Source organism: Sapajus apella, unplaced genomic scaffold (genome assembly GCF_009761245.1).
Source record: "Sapajus apella isolate SASKATOON/1434 unplaced genomic scaffold, GSC_monkey_1.0 scaffold38, whole genome shotgun sequence".
Lineage (NCBI taxonomy): Eukaryota > Metazoa > Chordata > Mammalia > Primates > Cebidae > Sapajus > Sapajus apella.
This window is the reverse complement of record NW_022436978.1, coordinates 17,179,115-17,199,762: the sequence shown is the minus strand read 5'-3', so window position 1 is coordinate 17,199,762 and position 20,648 is coordinate 17,179,115. Positions and strand designations below refer to the sequence as shown.

Here is a 20,648-nt window from a genome sequence, read left to right as displayed (position 1 = left end):
ACTGCAACCACCATCTCCCGGACCCAAGCGATTCTCCCATCTCTAATTTTCTTTTTTTTTTTTTTTCTTTTTTTTTTTTTGAGACCGAGTTTCACTCTTGTTACCCAGGCTGGAGTGCAATGGCGCGATCTCGGCTCACCACAACCTCCACCTCCCGGGTTCAGGCAATTCTCCTGCCTCAGCCTCCTGAGTAGCTGGGATTACAGGCACGTGCCACCATGCCCAGCTAATTTTTTGTATTTTTAGTAGAGGCGGGGTTTCACCATGTTGACCAGGATGGTCTCGATCTCTTGACCTCGTGATCCACCCGCCTCGGCCTCCCAAAGTGCTGGGATTACAGGCTTGAGCCACCGTGCCCGGCCCCCCCATCTCTAATTTTCATATTTTAGGAGAGATGGGGTTTCACCATGTTGGCCAGGCTGGTCTTGAACTCCTGACCTTGTGATCCGCCCACTTTGGCCTCCCAAAGTGCTGGAATTACAGGCATGAGCCACCGTGCCCAGTCTAACTGGAGATTTTTTTTTCTCGCCTAACTAGATTTTTGATCGAGGATCCTCTCTGCCCAGAGCACTCCTTCCCCTCACCTTTTCCTTCTTTTCTTAACTAGCTAGTTCCTACCTTCCAAGGGTGGCTCTATGAAGCCTTCACTAATTACTGCAACCTGGCTTAAGTGACTTCCTATGCCCTCTAGGGCATCCTGTCTTACTACTACCATGATGAATATGATGCATCAAAACTGCCTGCTAACTTATTATCCAGCCCCAGTTAGAAATGCATCTCTAACCACTGTACCTCTCTCTGGTAACCAGCATAATGCTAGGCATATAATAAGCACTAAATAAATATTTGTTGAATCAAGAGTCTTTAGCAAGAAAGCCAAGTGCCTTAAGCCTAGTATCTAGTTTCAGCCTAGAAAAGAGTAGCCAATAATGCCTAATGGACTCAAGTGGTCACAAAATGCCATCACTGAGAAGGGACATTCAAAGACCACAGAGCTGAACACATGGAAAAAGTTGAGATGCAGGAGGGGACCTGAGGTGTCCAAAGCCACCGAGAAAAGCAGCAGCAGCAGCGGCAGCGGCAGTACAACAATTCTGGCCCAAATCTGACTTCTAAACTGGTGTGCAGGCTGTAAGTTCAGTGCAGAAGGCCAATCTCTACGGTCTCCACCTCTGTCATGTGGGCGGACTGAGATCCGGTTTTCTGTCAAGCAGGCTTGGCGCTCAGGTAAGGGTTATGGATGGGTTTACAACTGATGAGTGAGTGGATACAGAGTCTGGTTTTGAGGTCCAGGTCTGATATCCGGTTTGGGTCGGGGTTTCAGGTCTCCCTCCCTCCCCTCCCCTTCCCTCCCCTCCCCCTCGGCGCACTCACATGCCACCCTGTGAATGACCCAGAAGGTGATGCCCACCTCCGCCAGGCAGAGGCAGGCGGCCACCAGCAGCGTGTAGCGCGGCTCCCGCAGCAGCAGGCGCCGCTCTTGCCAGGCGCGATGCAGCCATTGCCTGCAGAGTCCTACTGCCTGGGCCGCGGAACCGGACCGGCCGCGTTTCCGCAGCCCAGCCGCCATCTTGACGGTGCGCCGCTTGTGTGGGCCCACCACCCCCGGAAACCCGAACTTCCACACTTAGGTTCCGCTATCCAAGCCGGGCGTTCCACCAGGCTAAGAGCGGAGCCGAGTAGCCATTCTTCATTTACTCCACTAAAATGTACCTCTCCTCTGATGCACTCCATGCTCCTCCATAGGAGGAGGAACAGTCTTACTTCTTAGTTTATACCCAGCCCTGGGTACACAGGCGCTAATGTAGAAAGAATGTCCAGAAAAGCAACATGCCTGCCTACCTACCCCGAGCCCCTCCAGCCAGTATTCTACTTCGCCTGTGTTGGGAACATCGGAATTCACGCTGTCTCTCCAGGAGGAAAAATCCCCTGTTCGCGCCCCTCCTCCCTCCCCTTAGAGCCTTCCAGATACTCAAAATTGGCTTGGGAGAAAAAAAGAACCTTTCATTAATTTCAGACTTCTTAATACAGGTCATTCAAATTGAAAATATGAGAGAACGCAGTGATGAGCCCACGTGAGTCTGACACCATGAGTGTGGACCTAGGAAATGAGCGGGCAGTACAACCGAAGGATTCAGGGACTGGACAACGGTTTTCCCAGCCGGAGGATTCTTCGAAGAGCACTTAGGAAAGGACGGAAGTTCCACGTGTTTGTGTTGAGCAACTGCAGGTGGTGGGCGGAGACACCACGGCCCCGCCTTCTGCATCCTGCCTTCCGGATTGGCTGAAGTGCCGGCGGCTCTGGCGGCCTCGCGGCTGGGAGCATGGCCTCTCCGGAGGCAGGTAGGGCTCAGCCCAAGTTACCCGAGCGGAACTGCGGGTACCGCGAGGTCCAGTACTGGGATCAGCGCTACCAAGGCGCGGCCGATTCTGCCCCCTACGATTGGTTCGGGGACTTCTCCTCCTTCCGTGCCCTCCTAGAGCCGGAGCTGCGGCCCGAAGACCGTATCCTTGTGCTAGGTGGGTAATCCCGGCGCCGCCCCGCCAGGTGGAGCTGGCAGGACCTGCGCCGCGTGGGCCTGGCCGGGTCCGCTTTTCTCCCGCCTGTTACCCCTCTTAGAGGACGCCCGAGTCAGGACACGAGATCCAGCTCCTTCAGAGTCCCGGCTGTGTTTAGTCAAGGCAAACAGGAGTAAGAGGTTGTCAGTCCCGGTCCCTCAGGGTTTGAGCGTGAGGGGTATCCAAGATCCTGTCCAGACCCTCGGGAGGCAGGCAGCCTTGGGGACCGGTTTGCTCAGAGGACCTAGTTCAAGTCCCAGCGCTGACTTGTGTAACTTAGGACACGTCATGAACCTGTTCTGTGCTTTAGATTCAGTTCGAGAAATGGGACTGCGAGGTCATGTCGGAGACGGCACGTGCAGGCACCTCGAGAATGATGCCCAGCGCTTTCCTTTTTGCCCCCGGGCATTGGGACCCAGAGTCACCTAGAGAGAGATATCGTCTGATTCTCAGCGCTATCTGAAACTTGGTCCTTTGCCTCCTGCGAAGTGAGCGTGAGAACAGCACCCTCTAAAGGTGGAGAGGAGATTGCTGCCCAGGGGGATGCGATTTCCCCAAAGGGAAGACGTGCTGGAGCAAAGTTAGGGCTCCGGGAAGTCCCGCTTTCCTCTTGGGGTTCTCTCCTGTCATCCTTGAAGGCACGAGTGAAGTTTGAATGAGCAACAGCTTTTCTTCCAGTAGTCGTTTTTGCTTTGCTCTTTGTAAAAGCCTTTGTATGTTTAGGTAAAGTTTTGAATAAATATAAAAGATATATGTAATATATATGTAAGGTATAAATAAGAAATCTAATGTGTGTGTCTCTTCCACTCAGTTTGAGAAATAGAACATTACTAGGGATAGAAAGAAAGTATAATTTAGTGGTTAAGAACTTGGACTCTGGGCTGGGCTTATGGTTCACAGTCGTAATCCCAGCACTTTGGGAGGCCAAGGTAGAAGGATCACTTGAGCGCAGGAGCTCAAGACCAGCCTGGGCAACATAGTGAGATCCCATCTCTGCAAATTTAGGCTGGCGCGGTGGCTCATGCTTGTAGTCCCAACACTTTGGGATACCAAGGCAGGTGGATCATTTGAAGTCAGGAGTTCAAGACCAGCTTGGCCAGCTTGGTGAAACCCCATCTCTACTAAAAATACAAAAATCAGCTGGATGTGGTGGCACGCACCTGTAATTCTAGCTACTCGGGAGGCTGAGGCAGGAGAATCACTTGAGCCTGGGAAGTGGAGGTTGCGGTGAGCCAAGATTGCGCCACTGCACTCCAGCCTGAGTGACAGAGACTCTGTCTCAAAATAAAAATAAAAATTAGCTAGGCATCATGGCCTGTGCTTATAGTCCACGCGACTCGAGAGGCTGAGGCAGGAGGATCATTTGAGCCCAGGAGGTCCAGGCTGCAGTGAGCCGTGATGGCTCCACTGGGCTCCAGCCTGGGTGACAGAGTGAGACCCTGTCTCAAAACAAAGCAAGACAAAAAACTACCTTGAACTTTGGAGGCAGCTAATTATGTTGGAATCTTGGCTCGGCTTATGCTGGCTGTGTAATCCTGGACAAAATACTTGAATTTCTGTGCTCCCATTTTCTCAACCTTAAAAACATAAGCATATTTATTAATTGGGCTTTAAGATGATTAAATGAGCATAAAGGATACCTAGAACAATGCCTGGCAAAAGAAAATTATATTCAAGGTTCTCTGTGTGGTCCTTCCAAAATCTCTTCTTCTCACAAGTAAACACTTTCTTGAATCTGTGATTTTAAATCACTGCATTTGTTTATAGATTTACCATAGATCTATGTTTTTTTCAAGCTTTAGTGTGTATCAAAATTACCTGAAGAGCTAGACCGCACTGTGAGATTCTAATTCCGGGGATGGTCTAATGTAGGTTTCAGTAACCTGTATGTTCCACAAGCTTCACAGCAGATTCTGATGCTGGTGATTGGCAAAGTAACACTGCCTTAAAATCCGCTTGACTGGTTTTTCACCAAACTGATCCTTTAAAAAAAAATTGCGTGACTGAGAACTATCCTTTTCTGGATAAAATGGGCAAAAAGTCTAAAAATCAAAAGGGGAATATCTAGGCAGAATCCCCAAGATGTAAGAACAGGACTCCCAACTTGGGGAATAATCTATGTTACATTCCACCTCACCAAACTTCAGTCGAATGCCTGATAAGAGCCGGAGAATGTGCTGGGTCCTTTCTAACTGACTTAATCCTCATGACAACCCCTTAAGCCAAGTCAAAAATCTTAAAATATTAAGAGACTTCCTCCAGGTTAGGAGTCTGTAAACTTTTTTTGAAAATTCCCAAACAAGTAAATATTTTAGGCTTTTGCAGGTTTCTTTTACAGTGACTCGGTTCTGCCATTGTAGTGGAGAAGCAGCTACAGATAATATAAAAGTGAATGAAGGCGGGTGTGGTGGTTCACACCTATAATCCCAGCACTTTAGGAGGCTGAGGCAGGTGGATCACCAGAGGTCCAGAGTTCAAGACCGGCCTGGCCAACATGGTACCCCCGTCTCTACTAAAAGCACAAAAAATAGCCGGGCGTGGTGGCACACGTCTGTAATCCTAGCTACTGGGGAGGCTGAGGCAGGAGAATCACTTGAACCCAGGAGGCAGAGGTTACAGTGAACTGAGATCATGCCACTGTACTCCAGCCTGGGTGACAGAGCGAGACTCTGTCTCAAAAAAAAAAAAAAAGACTCCCAGAGCCTCTGGTCAGAACACTGACAATGTCCACCTCTGTCATGCAGCGAGTAAGTGGTGAAGTAAGGGTGCTTTGTGACACCACACAGATGGGTGTAGGGGGCATCTAGAACTTAAAACTGGCAAAATGCCTACACTGTGAATCATAGCCTAATGGTCATATTGATATAGCTAACGATGGAATGTCACCACTGAAGGCGAGTAGGCCTCTTGAAAACTGGGAGGCAGTTGAACACCGTGGTTGAAGAGCCCTGGCTCTGGAGTGATAGAGGCCTGGGTCCAAATGCTGGCTTTTCCACTGACCATGTGACCTTGAGAAAGTTTCTTTTTTTTTTTTGAGACGGAGTTTCGCTCTTGTTACCCAGGCTGGAGCGCAATGGCGCGATCTTGGCTCACCGCAACCTCCGCCTCCTGGGTTCAGGCAATTCTCCTGCCTCAGCCTCCTGAGTAGCTGGGATTACAGGCACGCACCACCATGCCCAGCTAATTTTTTTGTAGTTTTAGTAGAGACGGGGTTTCACCATGTTGACCGGGATGGTCTCGATCTCTTGACCTCGTGATCCACCCACCTCGGCCTCCCAAAGTGCTGGGATTACAGGCTTGAGCCACCGCGCCCGGCGAGAAAGTTTCTTATCCACTTTCCTCAATTTTCCCATCTAGAAAATGGGAATGATAATAATGGTATCTTCTTTGTTTTGTTTTGTTTTGTTTTGAGACGGAGTCTTGCTCTGCTGTCCAGGCTGGAGTGCAGTAGTGTGATCTTGGCTCACTGCAACCTCCGCCTCCTGGGTTCAAGCGGATTCTCCTGCCTCACCCTCCCACCACCACGCCTGGCTAATTTTTATATTTTCAGCAGAGACAGGGTTTCACCATGTTGGCCAGGCTGGTCTTAGACTTCTGACCTCAAGTGATCCTCCCACCTCAACTTCCCAAAGTGCTGGGTTTACAGGCTCGAGCCACCACGCCTGGCCAATAGTATTCTTTATGTGGCCCTCCTGTGAAAGTAAACTGAAATAATTCTTATAAATGCTTAACATAGTACCTGGTGTTCAATTTTTAGATATTATTATTTTTATTAAAAATGGGAATCAAAGAGGCAGTTTATCCAGGACTGTTGAGAGAACAGAGTACCCTCTTGGAGGACTTGCATGTCTGGTCCCCATGGCTAAAATATCCTCAAAGCAAATGAATGCGTGTGGCTGGCTGGCCCCACTTTGCTGTAACTGTACTTCTCTGATTCCCTATGCTTGCTTGACTTCATGCTCTGTAGGAACCTTCTTTTTTAGAGACGGTATTGCTCTGTCCCCGAGCGGGAGTACAGTGGTGTGATCTTGGCCCATGGCAGCCTCAGGAACTCCTGTGCTTAAGTGATCCTTTGGAATTTTTTGATCATAATCAAAAATTAATTTGGAATTAATTTGACTTCCAATTTAGATTTCCTGTAAAGAGAAAAAGGACAGACCAGAGGATTCAACTCCGGTCCCCATGATGGCTATATTTCTTGTTATAAATTAGTAAGTTGGCGTTCTGACTCATATTTCAGTCTGTTGGTGGTGAGTTCGGATCCACACAGCTCTACATCCTCATGTGATGGATTCTAGGATAGGATCATTTCTCCAAGGCTCTACTTCCCTCAGGCCCCACTTTGGAAGGCAGTGGCTTTCCCAAGCCCCTTCTTAGTTTCTGGCCCCAACTCTGAGTCAACAGAATCAGAAGTCACTGCTTATAAACATAACGGCCCCAGAGTCCAGCTTTAGTTTCCCCTTCATCTTTGGTAAAGTTCTTTGGAAGATACCATCCTGTACTAAGGGGAACAAAGGAAGGAGATCTGGACTTGTCCACAGTTTGGCAGAACTCTGCAGGCATATGCGGTTAGGTGTGGGGGTAATGAAGGGATTGTGGGTCAGTGATCCCAGTGGGATTTCCACCTGGAACTGAGTCAGGGTCTGCTGTTACAGCCACCCTTACCCCCATCCCGTGTGCTGTATCTACCAGCCCTTACCCCCATCCCGTGTGCTGTATCTGCCAGCCCTTACCCCCATCCCATGTGCTGTATCTGCCAGCCCTTACCCCCATCCCATGTGCTGTATCTACCAGTCCTTACCCCCATCCCGTATGCTGTATCTGCCAGCCCTTACCCCCATCCCATATGCTGTATCTGCCAGGGCTTTTTGTGGCTTCAACTTTGGGAAGCATGTGTTGGGTTTTCCTGGGCAAGATAGCACTCCTTGAGCCATAGGGCTTGGAGAGGAACATGGGAAGGGGCAGCTGGGGAGCATCCAGCTGCCTCTGGGCACACTGTCCAGGTGCTAAACCCTGATAGATTAGGGCTATCCCAACTGCTGATCCTGTGATCCTCTTAGGGAGGCAAATGAGGATTAAAGGAGACCTAATCCCAAGAGCTGAAGATCCCCATCCCATGCAGGGCTGTCAAGAGCTGTCACCCAGCCCCATTCTCAGGCTGGGACTGGCCGTAGGAGGGCCTGGAAGAGGCCACTGGATCCTCTAAGGAGGTCACATCCATTGGACTGTAGATCCACATCCGCCCCTCTCACCTCTATCCCTTCTCATCCTGACCCTGCCCGCTTTGGGACTGCTTCCCAGGCATTTCCTACCAGAGTGCTGGGAAGTTGTCAAGACTGTTTTTCGAGACTTTGCTTAGTTGTCAGCTCCCCAGAAACTCTTGGCTGACTCACCTGAGCTGAGGTCCAGCCCTCCTGTGTGCTCTCACAGTCTGTCCCTATTGAAACACTCATGTTTTGTGACAACTGCCTGATTCCACCTTTGTTCTTCCTACTGGAGCATGAGTTCCTTGAGGGCAGGGACTTTTATTCATCAGGAGAGCCTAATATATACTGCTCAATACATACATTAAGAATTGTGGCGGGTGTGGTGACTCGTGCCTACAGTTCTAGCACTTTGGAAAGCTGAGGCAGTTGATCACCAGAGGTCAAGACCAGCCTGACCAACATGATGAAACCCCATCTCTACTAAAAATACAAAAATTAGCTCAGCATGGTGGCAGGTGGCTATAATCCTAGCTACTCAGGAGGCTGAGGCAGAGAATTGCTTGAACCCGGGAGGTGGAGGTTGCAGTGAACTGAGATGGCGCCACTGCACTCTAGCCTGGGCAACAAGAGCGAAACTCAGTCTCAAAAAAAAAGAAAGAAAGAAAAGAAAAGAATTGCAAGGAATTAATCGGCTCCACTGTGAGTCCTCGCCTAGTTCCCCCTTTACCTGTTAATTCTGCCTTGGAAAACAAAGTAGGAGAATAACCCCTAACATGAAGCCTTTCCCGGGTTGATAGCTTCTAAGCTTCTCTAAGAGGCTGGGGATTAGGATAATACTAATTTATATTATTATTATACTACTAATAATATTATGGTCCTAATGACACCAGTATTATTCCCACTTTGAATCTGAGAAAACTGAGGCTCAAAGAGTTGAATGATTTGCCATGGCTGTGTCACTCGTAATATCAGAGCCCCGATCTTTGAAGTCCTAACTTTAGAGCTCCTTCAGCCACTCTCCAGCTCTTAGTTCTTAAGTTTAATGCATCACATCCTGTATATGGCCTAGGTATTGTTATCTTCATTTTTCTGAATAGGAAATCCGAGTTTTAGCTGGCTGTGGTGGCAGGCACCTATAATCCCAGCTCCTCAGAAGGCTGAGGCAGGAGAATCACTTGAACGCAGGGGGCAGAGGTTGCAGTGAGCTGAGATTGCGCCACTGCACTCCAGCCTGGGTGAACAAGTGGGACTCGGTCTCAAAAAAAAAAAAAAAAATCCAAGTTTCTCGTATTTAAACAACTTGTCCCAGCCCACACAGCTGCGAGTGACAGCCAGGGTTTGCACCCGGGCCTGTGAGACTTCCAAGGCTTGTGCTTTTTCTGCACTCCGACACCTCCTCTCAGTACTACAGGGTTTGGACTGAGAGGAAATGGGGCCAAGAGTGGATGGAGATTCGGGGGAGGTGAGAACCAAAGCTAACGTAGCTCTTTTGCCACCCATCCCCTCCCACCCAGGTTGCGGGAACAGTGCCCTGAGCTACGAGCTGTTCCTCGGAGGCTTCCCTGATGTGACCAGTGTGGACTACTCATCAGTAGTGGTGGCTGCCATGCAGGCTCGCTATGCCCACGTGCCTCAGCTGCGCTGGGAGACCATGGATGCGAGGCAGCTGGATTTCCCCAGTGCTTCTTTTGATGTGGTGCTTGAGAAGGGCACGCTGGATGCCCTGCTGGCTGGGGAACGCGATCCCTGGACCGTGTCCTCTGAAGGTGTCCGCACTGTGGACCAGGTGTTGAGTGAGGTGAGGGAGCAACGAGAGGAAGGCAGATCAAGAGGTGGGGCTGTGGGGTCGAGGTTTCAGGGGACTGAAAGAAATCAGAAGCGAGAAGCATGTTTTGGAGCAAGTAGTGGGTCCCCTTCAGGAGTGTGGCTCTCTGAAGGAAGGGAAGGGTTAAGCTGGATCAAGATTATAGAGGGGAATGGAATAGCTAGACTCACAAAGGCTGGTGTGTGGCTACTGGGTTGCCATAGGGATGAGGTAGCAGCCATGTTCCAGATGGGTGACAGAGATTGCAAAGGTGAGCAGTTATAAGAAAGTGACGCCTCCTACACCTGATATCACTCCTGTACCCCCTCTCTGAATAGAATATAGACCTAATCCCAAGGAATGGCCAGGGGCAGAGAAAGCGGCTCACTCTGCCATGGAAAGCCTGAGCTACAGATGTGGGGCTGGGAAGGCATCTGGAGCAGTACTGACCTTTGAGAACCCGAAGATCCACTTCTCACTGATGGCTTCTCTGTCTGCCTTGCAGGTGAGCCGCGTGCTGGTCCCTGGAGGCCGGTTCATCTCAATGACCTCTGCTGCCCCCCACTTTCGGACCAGACACTATGCCCAAGCCTGTTACGGCTGGTCCCTGAGGCATGCTACCTACGGCAGTGGTTTCCACTTCCATCTCTACCTCATGCATAAGGGCGGGGAGCTCAGTGTGGCCCAGCTGGCCCTGGGGGCCCAAATCCTCTCGCCCCCCAGACCTCCCACCTCACCCTGCTTCCTTCAGGACTCAGATCATGAGGACTTCCTTAGTGCCATTCAGCTATGAGGCTGGAGCATAGTTCTCCACTCTTGTACCATTCTGCCCTGGGCTCCTCAGGTAGTTGGAATTCCTGACTCAGGACTTGGGGTTGGGTCCAAGGTGCTTACATCCCAGGGGCCTCACGCCTAAGAGAGAGGGTGGGAGTGAACCCACATGAACCAATACAGCCCAGCTCCAACTAGATCCGAGATCCCAGGTTTCCTTCTTCTTTCTTGTGTTCCTCAAATTTCTCCTGGGTTCCCCAACCTCCTCTGCTACCACACCAAACCACCAGTGATGCATCCCCTGGGCAAAGCTCAGCCTAACCCCTCTGCATACCAGCCAGCCTGGAGATCCTGGGGTCTGTTGCTGATCCTCATCTAGCCTGGGTTTGTCCACAGGAGACTGCAGCCTTTGAACCTAGATTGCTTTATGCTTCATCCTCAACACTGGTGACCAGTCCCACCTGGGTTGTATCTGCACCTAAGGAGGCCACATCACAATGACGTTCCCAGGCCAAGCTGGCCTGCCTGTCTTGGCAACCATCCCTCACCAGCAACATGCATCTGAGATTCCCAAGTACCTGCCCCCCTCCCATTTTGGCCTGGCTCCTGAGACCTAAGCAGCGGCCACACACACACACTCACACACACACAGGGAGGTCTGTGTTTATTCACACACTCCTGGTACAGTGAGGATGGAGGAACATTTACAAAGGGCACCCCTGGGTTAAGAACATCTTTGGGGCCACAGATGTCATCCAAAGGTGCAGAGCAGTCCCCATTTGGGTTCCCAGGGGCAAGACACAGGGGTCCAAGGTAAAATCGTATCTGGGCCCTTGGAAGGTGATGATACCTTGGGGAGAAGGGGTCTGCCAGAGAGCCTCCTGGGGTCACGCCTGGGCAGACTGGCCATGTAGTTGGTAACCGTGTTGGGGGCTTGTCTCACCCCAGCCTCAACACCCATCCTATCTGCCAGGCGCAGAAGAGCGTGGCCGAGACTGAGGGGAGGGCAGGAACCATGAGCAGAGCCAGTAAACAAAGAGTCGGATATAAAAATACAAATGTGCTGAGGAAGTCCCTTAGAAAGAGGCTGAGGCTGGGGTCACGCCAGACAGGGGTGGGAGTGAGGAACGGCCCGGAGGACTGGGCTCAGGTGGGTGGAAAGCTCATGCAAGTACGCAGCCAAACATCCCTGGCCGCGCGAGGTCCGACACGGGCAGCCGCCCGGTCTGCAGACCAGACTGGCCGGAGGGGGTGGGGCAGGGGAGCCGTGCGGGAGGGGGCGGGCCGGGAGCTGGGGGCCGCGGGTCTCCGTGTCCGTTCCGGTGTGCGGGATGGGGCTGCGGCCCGAGGTTTTAAAGTGCATGAGCGCGGCGGCGGGTTCCGGGCGGGTCCGCGCCGCCGCTACAGCGGCCGCCGTGGTGCTGAAGCGGACAGCTCCAGAGTGCCAGGCGGCGGCGGCGGCGCGGCCCTGCAGCCCCCGCCCGCGGGCGCCTGGGCTGGAGCGGGGGGCGCCGGCAGCCGCATCGCCGGCCCGCGCTCCTGGCCGCTGCGAGGCTGGGCCCGGAGCCCGCCGCCCGAGCCGGCGCGTCTACACTCCGGACGGCGGCTTCTCCCCCATCCCCTTCAGCACGTCGTCTATCCGGTCATCCTCGATCACCACTGCGCAGGGAGAAAGCGCGTCAGCCGCACGGCCTCGGGGGGCGGCGGCGAGAATGAGCCCTGCGTCCTAGCGTCCCGCGCAGCTACTGCCCGTGGCCCAGCGACGCCCCTCGGAACCCTGTGCCGCGGTGTCCTCCCCGTCCGAACTCTCCTGGAGACCCAGCCCGCCGCCAAGCCTCTGTCCCACGGACCCCTTCCCCTCCCCTCCCGATGGCGAAACGCCCCTCATCCAAAGGCTCCAGCTATTCCCCCTCCCGGTGCGAGCCCTCCTGCCGCCTGAGCCTTCCTCCCTCTGAGCTGATCAGAAACCTCATGGAACCCCCTCTTCAAGCCGCACTTAAGCAGAACCCCCTCCTCAAGTGGGGTTCACACCGAGTATGCAGCTAGTCCAGCCCCTCCTCAACCCGAGCCCTCTCGCCGCTGGCATCCCTCCTCCGACCCTGGCACCAACAGAGCCCCCCTCCCCATGCAAACAACCAAGGCAAGCTGGCCCCCGGCCTCCTGCCCTCTCCAGTTAGACGCCCCTCTCGACCCGAAGGTTCTCCGTAGCGTCCACCGACTCATTATCTGATCCCAAAGAATCAGCCCGTTACCCCGCGTTTCCACTTCCGAGCAGCCCCGAATGCCCCGACCGGCCCCTCCCCCTCGCCCGGGTGCCAGGGCTCTGCTTCTAGAGGTGGCGAGCATCGAATCCGGGGCACCGTGTTCCCGGGAGAAGGGAAGAGGGGGACACACTGCAGCAGCGGGGACGCCCCCCTCTAGCCCGGGCCGGAGAGCTGCTGGTGCGCGGGTCTGCGGCAAGAGCTGCGGGCACTCGGGGGGGAACGGCAGCCGGGGGGCGCCCGGCGGAGGGTTTCTGGGTCAGGCGGCGACTCCAGGCCAGGGCCGCGTACCTCGCTTGGCTCGGCCGATCTGGCCCAGCTTGGGGGGTCGCTTGGCCTGATTGCCCGCGAAGAAGGAGTTGGTGTCCTGCAGGCGGCAGCTGAAGGAGAGGTCGGAGCCCTCGGGGTCTGCGCCGAAGCGGCCCATCTTGTCTTCGCTGTAGGGCAGGATCTCGGACATGGCGGGCGCGGGGTGGGCGCGGGGCGGGAGCGGGACTGCGGCGGGGCGCGGGCGGCGGGCTGGCTGCCGGACCGGCCCTAGCTCAGCAGGGGAGCCGGCGGAAGGATGAAGTCATGCAGCATCCGGGGCTGAGGAGCCAAGCGGGGCCTCCTCCCCCGCGCCTCCGCCTCCCGGGCCGCTGGGCAGGCGGCGGCGGCGGTGGCGGGGACCGGGCGGGGGCGGGGGCGGGGGCGGGGGGCGGGGGCGGCGGCGGCGGCGGCGAGAGCGGAATGACGATGAGCGCCCGACTGCGGCAGAGCACGGCGGGCGGGGCGCGGTGGAGGCGGGGCGGGCACTGGCCAGGGGAAAGAGGCGGGGCCGGGGGCAGGAGCGCACCCGGTTACCCCAGGAGCCGCGGGAGCAGTAGCGGGAGTTTTCCGCACTGTGGCGGGGAATGGCCGGCACGTGGGTCTTGGGGAATGGTACCAGCCAACCCCGCCGGGACCTCGCGGGAAGAGGCGGTGCCGGAGGGGGGTGGGGTCGAGCCTGGTACTGGAGGAGCTTGGGGGAGGGTCTGACCCATGGGCTGGAAGAGGCGTGCCAGGGGGACTGGGAGCAGGGGGGCAAAAGCTGGCGGGGAGCGTTGGGGCGCGAAGGCGGCCGCAGGGCGTGCAATGGAAAGGGGGGACCCGGGAAACGCGGCGAGAGGAGACTCGGGTACAGGGTGAGTGGGGAAGGCACTAACCCACAGCGCGGGAAGAGCTGGGGCCAGTGGATGGTGCCCTCGCCGTTGGCGCGCTCTCGTGCTAGTTGCTCTGCTGGTCTTAAGTAGATCCTCAGGGTCTGTGCGTCTCCCGCCTGTGTCTCTGTCTCCGCCTTCGCATGTGTCAGTCTATCGCCAACTGCCTGTAACTCTCTGTCTCTGTGCCCTGTGTCTCTTTCGCTGTGTTGTGGCCTTTGTCTACGCCTGTCCCTTAAGTGTCTTTGCCTTTCTGTATCTGTCTCCGTTCCTGGCTCCTGTATCCATGTGCCACAGTGTCTCTGTCTCCTGAACCTGGGTGTTTCAGTCTCTCCTAGAAGGGATCTATAGTAACTGGGCCGACGCGGCACACACCAGGGCAGACACCCCCACCCCGCCTCCCACCAACCCTAGCCCGGCGGCTGGGGCAGAAATGTGGATTCGAAGCTCCCGCCGCGCCCAGCGGCTCCTCCGGCTCTGGAGGCCAGCGCTGCTCTCGCAGTGTAGGAGGAATGAATGGCGGCGTCGCGGGGGGCGCCCTGGCTGCGGGTGACGCGGGGAAGCTCGGAGCACCTGAGGACGCGGAGAGCGCCGGTGTGTGCCCCAAGGGAGTGCGGGAGGGAGGAGGGTGCCCCCGCCCTCCTGGCTGGGGACCGCGGGTGAGTTCTCGCCTCACCGACGGGAACACGCCCTCTCCTCCCTTTGCCTCCCGCCCCCACAACCCCTCGCCCTGGCTGGCCGTCCGCCGCGACGTCACCTGCTTGCCAGCGCGCAGGAACTCTGGCGCAATCACTGGCCTTGGGGAGGAGGGGGTGTCTCACATGCGGCAACGGTGACGGCAGCACTGATAAGGGTAATGATCACCCTGTAGGTTCATTCCACACTCCAGGCAGACGCGCTTTCCTTCCTTCATCTGGCCATATCACACAGCCGGTGAGCCTGCCTTGTAGTGAGTCTCCTTCCAACACTTCCTTGCCAAGTGTTCCTACCGGGACACACGGACAAGCGCAATGGTGGCTGCCCAGGAACTGGATGAGGGGGGCGGTGCCACAGGCTGCCTTGGTCCCAGCCTCACTCAAGGCCCCAGGCCTGGGGACCCATCATTATGAAGCCCTCCTCTGCTCTGTCCTAGTCTCTGGGATGAGCCCCACAGCTGGAGGTGGAAGCCCAGCCTGGAGTGAGAGGAGTCCTGAAGCTGGAAGGACAACAAAGGTGGAAGCTTGGGGTCACTGGAAGAGAGTCCAGAAAATTCCACATCCACTGGAAGTTGTCCAGCAATGGGTTGCCATCCTGATTCCCACTTTCTCGGTCACCTTGAACTGAAGGACCCATAATCATGGTTTTAAAAAATTAATTCATTTGTACTTAAAATATTTTAGGAGGCCAGGTGTGATGGCTTATGCCTATAATCCCAGCTCTTTGGGAGGCCGAGGAAGGTACATCACCTGAGGTAAGGAGTTCAAGACCAGCCCGACCAACATGGCGAAACCCGCCTCTACTAAAAATATTAAAAAATTAGCCAGGCATGGCACAACCTTGCAGTCCCAGCTGCTTGAAAGGCCAAGGCACAAGAATTGCTTGAACCCAGGGCAGTGAAGGTGGCAGGCAGCAGAGATTTCACTCCAGTCTTCTAGTCTGGGTGACAGAGTAAGACTCCATCTCAAAAAAAAAAAAAAAAAAAAAAGAAGGAAGGAAGGAAAGAAAGAAAAGAAAGAAAGGAAGAAAGAAAAAAGCTTTAGGAAAATAAAGAAAATCACTTTTACACTGTTGGTGGGAGTGTAAATTACTTCAACCATTATGGAAGACAGTGGCAATTCAAGGATCTAGAAATAGAAATTCCATTTGACTCAGCAATCCCATTACTGGGCATATACCCAAAGGATTAGAAATCGTGCTATCATAAAGACACATGCACACGTGTTTGTTGCCGCGCTGTTTACAATAGCAAAGATCTGGAATCAACACAAATGCCCATCAATGATAGACTGGACAAAGAAAATGTGGCACATATACACCATGGAATACTATGCAGCCATAAAAAACGATGAGTTGGTGTCCTTTGTAGAGACATGGATGAACCTGGAAACCATCATTCCCAGCAAACTGACACAAGAACAGAAAATCAAACACTGCATGCTTTCATTTGTAGGTGGGTGATGAACAATGAGAACACTTGGGCACAGGGAAGGGAACAACACTCAATGGGCTAGGTGGGGAGGTAGAGGGGAGGGGAGGGGAAGGACAACGGGGTGGTGGGGCAGATGAGGGATAACACCAGAAGAAATGCCTGATGTAGGCAATGGGCTGTGGGGGGTTGGGGGGGCATGTATGTACTTATGGAACAATCCTGCAGGACACAGGATGTGCACATGTACCCCAGGGCCCAAAGTACAATTTAAAAAAAAAAAAAAAAAAGGAAAAAAAGAGAAAATCACATAACATCTTTTTTTTTTTTTTTTTTTTTTTTTGAGATGGAGTTTTCCTCTTGTTGCCCAGGCTGGAGTGCAATGGCGTGATCTTGGCTCACCGCAACCTCTGCCTCCCGGGTTCAAGCGATTCTCCTGCCTCAGCCTCCTGAGTATTTGGGATTACAGGCATATGCCATCATACCCAGCTAATTTTCTATTTTTAGTTGAGATGGGGTTTCTTCATGTTGGCCAGGCTGCTCTCAAACTCTTGACCTCAAGTGATCCGCCGGCCTCGGCCTCCCACAGTGCTGGGATTACAGGCTTGAACCACTGTGCCCAGCCTTTTTTTCTTTCTTTCTTTCTTTTATATTTCTTTTTTTTAAAAGGCTAGTCAAGTGAAGCAGTGGGAGTGGAGAAGGAACAAAGAAATCTGTAACTGGTTGTGATCAATTCGTTGTAAACACCACTGCACTCGCACCAGCCTTTTTTTTTCTTTTTTCTTTTTTTTTTTTTGAGACAAAGTTTCACTCTATTGCTCAGGCTGGAGTGCAGCAGCAGATCTCTGCTCACCACAACCTCCCTCTCCCAGGTTCAAGCGATTCTGCCTCAGCCTCCCAAGTAGCTGGGACTACAGGCACGTGCCACCATGCCTGGCTAATTTTTGTAGTTTTAGTAGAGATGGGGTTTTCACTATGTTGGCCAGGCTGATCTCGAACTCCTGACCTTGTGATCCTCCTGCCTCAGCCTCCCAAAGTGCTGGGATTACAGGAATGAGTCACCGTACCCTGGCTTATGACATCTTTTATATATATCCTTCTAGTCTTTTTCACCGTGTGTCTGAATGCTATGTTACCTCTCTAAGTTCCATGTGCTAGACTGAAATATGGGGATTATAAAACCTACTTATTAAGGAAAGTTTTGCTGGGCACCATGGCTCACACCTGTGAATTCCAGAGGCTCAGAAGGTTGAGGCAGAAGGATCACTTGAGGCCAGGAGTTGGAGACCAAGCTGGGCAACATAACTAGGTCCTATCTCTAAAGAAATAAGTAAATAAATAGGCAAACCAGGCATAGTGGCGCATCCCTGTGGTCCCAGCTACCCGCAAGGCTGTAGTAGAAGGATCACTTGAGCCCAGGAGTTTGAGGCTGCAGTGAGCCATAATGGTGCCACTGCACTCTGGCCTGAGTGACAGAGCAAGACCCTGATTCAAAAAAGAAAAAAATGACAATTTTGTAGATGAAACTGTTCTGGGACAAAGGGGGTTGTTGCAGGAGGTAGTGAGTCGCCCTCACCTACAGTGCCAAAGAAGAGGCTTGAGGGCTCTCACCAAGGAGGAGATAAGAGCATTGTGTGAGAAATGGAAACAATTCTCTCTTCTCTCTGCAGAATGAGGGAGATTGGAAAAATGACAGTTTAACCAGAATTCACTTGGTTACCTCCTTCTTAAATAATTGTATTCCCATCCCTGTTGTGCCTGCTGGATCATGGCTAAAGCAAAAGCCCTAAGTACAAAGTTGTGGAACTATGATAATTTAAAAGCTTCAGCTATGTAAAAATGTAGGGGGATTTCTTTTTTTTTTTTTTTTTTTGAGACAGAGTTTTGCTCTTGTTGCCCAGGCTTGATCTTCTCTGCCCCCTGGGTTCAAGCAATTCTCCGGCCTCAGACTCCTGAGTAGCTGGGATTACAGGCATGCGCCACCGTGCTGGGCTAATTTTTGTATTTTTAGTAGAGACGGGGTTTCTCCATATTGGTCAGGCTGGCCTTGATCTCCCAACCTTAGGTAATCTGCCTGCCTCCACCTCCCAAAGTCCTGGGATTACAGGCGTGAGCCACCGTGCCTGGCCAACCAGGGGGGATTTCTTTAAATTCTGCTCCTCTCTTTAAAATTCTCATATTCTGCATCCTTCCCATGAGAGGAAAACACATTTTTACACTAAAATGAAATAGTTTGTATGGAGTCGTGTGACAGTGCGTTGTCTCTCAATTTGAAACTTGCTCAAACCTCAAACCTAGTAAACTTGCTCTGCATGCTCTAAACAGAATAACATGCCTTATGACAATTGAGTATTAGTGGCACAGTCAAGTGGAAACTGTAGACCCCAGCAGTGGATTGAATAGGGACTCCCACGACAATTCATGTTCACCTGTAACCTCAGAGTGTGACCCAGGGCCAGGTGCAGTGGCTCATGCCTGTAATCCCAGCATTTTGGGAGGCCAGGCCAGGAGGATGACTTGAGCCTAAGAGTTCGAAACCAGCCTGGGCAATATAGTGAGACTCCATCTCTACTAAAAAAAGTTAGGCATGGTGGTGTTTGCCTATAGTCTCAGCTACTTGAGAGGCTGAGGTAGGAGGATTACTTGAGCACAGGAGTTAGTTGACAGTGAGCTATGATTGCACCACACTGCACTCCAGCCTGGGTGATAGAGCAAGACCCTGTCTCAAAAAAAAAAAAAAAAAAAAGAAGCATGACCTTATTTGGAAATAGGGCTTTTGCAGATACAGTTAGTTAAGATAAGGTACAGTCAACTTAGGTGGCTCGTGCCTGTGATCCCAGCTACTCTACTCTGGAGGCTGAGGCAGGAGAATCACTTGAAGTTGAAAGGTGGAAGTTGCAGTGAGCCGAGATCAGCCACTGCACTCCAGCCTGGGTGACAGAGAGATACTCAGTCTCAAAAAAGAAAAGAAAAAAAAAAAAAAAAAATATATATACACACACACACACACACACACACACACACACACATATATATAGGGGTAATCTTTTTACGATCACCTCTCATGATTATGTTTCTCCTTCCTTAGACTCTCTCTTGTTCCTTTAGTCCTACCCTGTGCACCCAATGGAAGCCCACACCATGAGGGTATTTCCAAGACTCACTCTATTTAAAAGAAACTGACAAATTACTGTATCAGTCTGTTTTTACACTGCTGATAAAGTCATACCCAAGACTGGGTAATTTATACAGGAAAAGGGATTTAATGGACTTACAGTTCCACGTGGCTGGGGAGGCCTCACAATCATGGCAGGAGGCAAGGAGGAGCAAGTCATGTCTTACATGGATGGCAGCAGGCAGAGAGAGCTTGTGCAGGGAAACTCTCTCTTATAGAACTGTCAGATCTCGTGAGACCCACCCATTATCATGAAAACAGCACAGGAAAGACCTGCTCCCATGATTCAGTCACCTCCCACCAGGTCCCTCCCACAACACGTCGGGATTCAAGATGAGATTTGGGTAGGGACACAGCCAAACCATATAAATTACCAAAAAAAAAAGAGTGAGAAAGATCTATGTCAACAGGCATGGTAAAATCTCCAAGGCCTGCTAAAATGTCACCAAATAACAAATTTAGAGTAGAATGTTACATATGTGGGAAAAGCACACATACACACATATGTATACATACCTACATTCACATATATACTACATATAGGATACATAGGTACATAAATTCATGTAAAAGAAAGATCTAGGCTGGGCGCAGTAGCTCACACCTTTAATCCCAGCACACTGGGAGGCTGAGGCAGGTGGATTTCTTAGGCTCAGGAGTTTGAGAGCAGTCTGGACAACATGGTGAAACCCCATCTTTATTAAAAATTAGCCGGGTATGTGGTGAGCGCATATACTTTCAGATACTCACGAAGCAGGAGGATTGGTAGAGCCCAGAAGGTAGAGGTTGCAGTGAGCTGAGATTGTGCCACTGCACTCTAGCCTGGGTGACAGAGCGAGATGAAAGAAAGAAAGCAAGAAACGCAAGCAGGAAGGAAGGAAGGAAGGAAGGGAGGGAGGGAGGGAGGGAGGGAAGGAAGGAAGGAAGGGAAACGAAGAAAAAGATTTGGAAAGATACATACTAAACTGTGGATAGTTATCTCTGAGGATGGTACTAGGATCCCAACAGAATGAATTTCATCTTTTTTTTTTTTTTTTTTTGACGGAGTCTTGCTCTGTCACCCAGGCTGGAGTGCAGTGGCATGATCTTGGCTCACTGCAACCTCTGCCTCCCAGGTTTAAGTAGTTCTTTACCTCAGCCTCCCGAGTAGCGTAGCGTAGCATGTGCCACCATGTCTGGCTAATTTTATATTTTGTTGACAGAGTCTTGTTCTTTCGCCAGGCTGGAGTGCAGTGACGTGATATCGGGTCACTGCAACCTCCGTCTCCCGGACTCAAGCAATTCCCCTGCCTCAGCCTCCTGGGTATCTGGGACTACAGGCCTGTGCCACCACGCCCGGCTGATTTTTTGTACTTTAGTAGAAACGGGGTTTCACCATGGCTAGGATGGTCTCGATCTCCTGACCTCATAATCCACCCGCCTTGCACTCCCAAAGTGCTAGGATTACAGGCCTGAGCCATCGCACCCAGCCTTAAATTTCTATATATATATATATTTTTGAGACGGAGTTTCACTCTTGTTACCAGGTTGGAGTGCAATGGCGCGATCTCGGCTCACCGCAACCTCCG

At 52.2% G+C, this 20,648-nt stretch overlaps 3 protein-coding genes and 1 long non-coding RNA gene across 9 annotated transcripts in view; 1 reads left to right on the top strand and 3 right to left on the bottom strand.

The window, feature by feature from the left end:
• ALG3 (ALG3 alpha-1,3- mannosyltransferase) overlaps positions 1-1,620 on the bottom strand; it is an 11,368-nt gene extending 9,748 nt beyond the window's left edge. For 3 of the 5 annotated variants that reach the window (XM_032298435.1, XM_032298434.1, XM_032298437.1), the window contains exon 1: positions 1,375-1,620. In XM_032298435.1, the coding sequence (XP_032154326.1) occupies positions 1,375-1,570 (196 nt within the window). In that variant the 5' untranslated portion in view covers positions 1,571-1,620. The remainder of the gene's footprint in view (positions 1-1,374) is intronic. The other 2 variants (XM_032298436.1, XM_032298438.1) reach the window with 2 other exon arrangements.
• Positions 1,621-2,232: 612 nt separating this feature from the next.
• The window catches only part of LOC116564937 (endothelin-converting enzyme 2), a 42,672-nt gene continuing 24,256 nt past the window's right edge, over positions 2,233-20,648 (top strand). Inside the window, exons 1-3 of one of the 2 annotated variants that reach the window (XM_032298422.1) lie at positions 2,233-2,520; positions 9,281-9,564; positions 10,076-10,547. In XM_032298422.1, coding sequence (XP_032154313.1) covers positions 2,325-2,520; positions 9,281-9,564; positions 10,076-10,363 — 768 coding nt within the window. In that variant the 5' untranslated portion in view covers positions 2,233-2,324 and the 3' untranslated portion in view covers positions 10,364-10,547. Of the gene's footprint in view, positions 2,521-9,280; positions 9,565-10,075; positions 10,548-20,648 lie in introns of those variants that run through there. The other variant, XM_032298423.1, reaches the window with a different exon arrangement.
• Positions 10,989-13,333, bottom strand: CAMK2N2 (calcium/calmodulin dependent protein kinase II inhibitor 2). Its single transcript, XM_032298424.1, has 2 exons — positions 12,894-13,333; positions 10,989-12,000 (listed from the first exon to the last, which is right to left on the bottom strand). The coding sequence occupies exons 1-2, from the start codon at positions 13,060-13,062 to the stop codon at positions 11,930-11,932; spliced, it is 240 nt and encodes a 79-aa protein (XP_032154315.1). The 5' UTR covers positions 13,063-13,333; the 3' UTR covers positions 10,989-11,929.
• On the bottom strand, positions 14,039-14,945 carry LOC116564939. The gene is made up of 2 exons (XR_004275164.1): positions 14,538-14,945; positions 14,039-14,353 (listed from the first exon to the last, which is right to left on the bottom strand). It is a non-coding gene; the product is annotated as an uncharacterized LOC116564939 (long non-coding RNA).

Excerpts from the sequence above, each read along its gene's own strand:
- CAMK2N2 (XM_032298424.1), bottom strand. The coding sequence starts at position 13,062 with ATGTCCGAGATCCTGCCCTACAGCGAAGACAAGATGGGCCGCTTCGGC. Across the intron at positions 12,001-12,893 it reads GATCGGCCGAGCCAAGCGAG|TGGTGATCGAGGATGACCGG; the intron begins GTACGCGGCCCT and ends CTCCCTGCGCAG.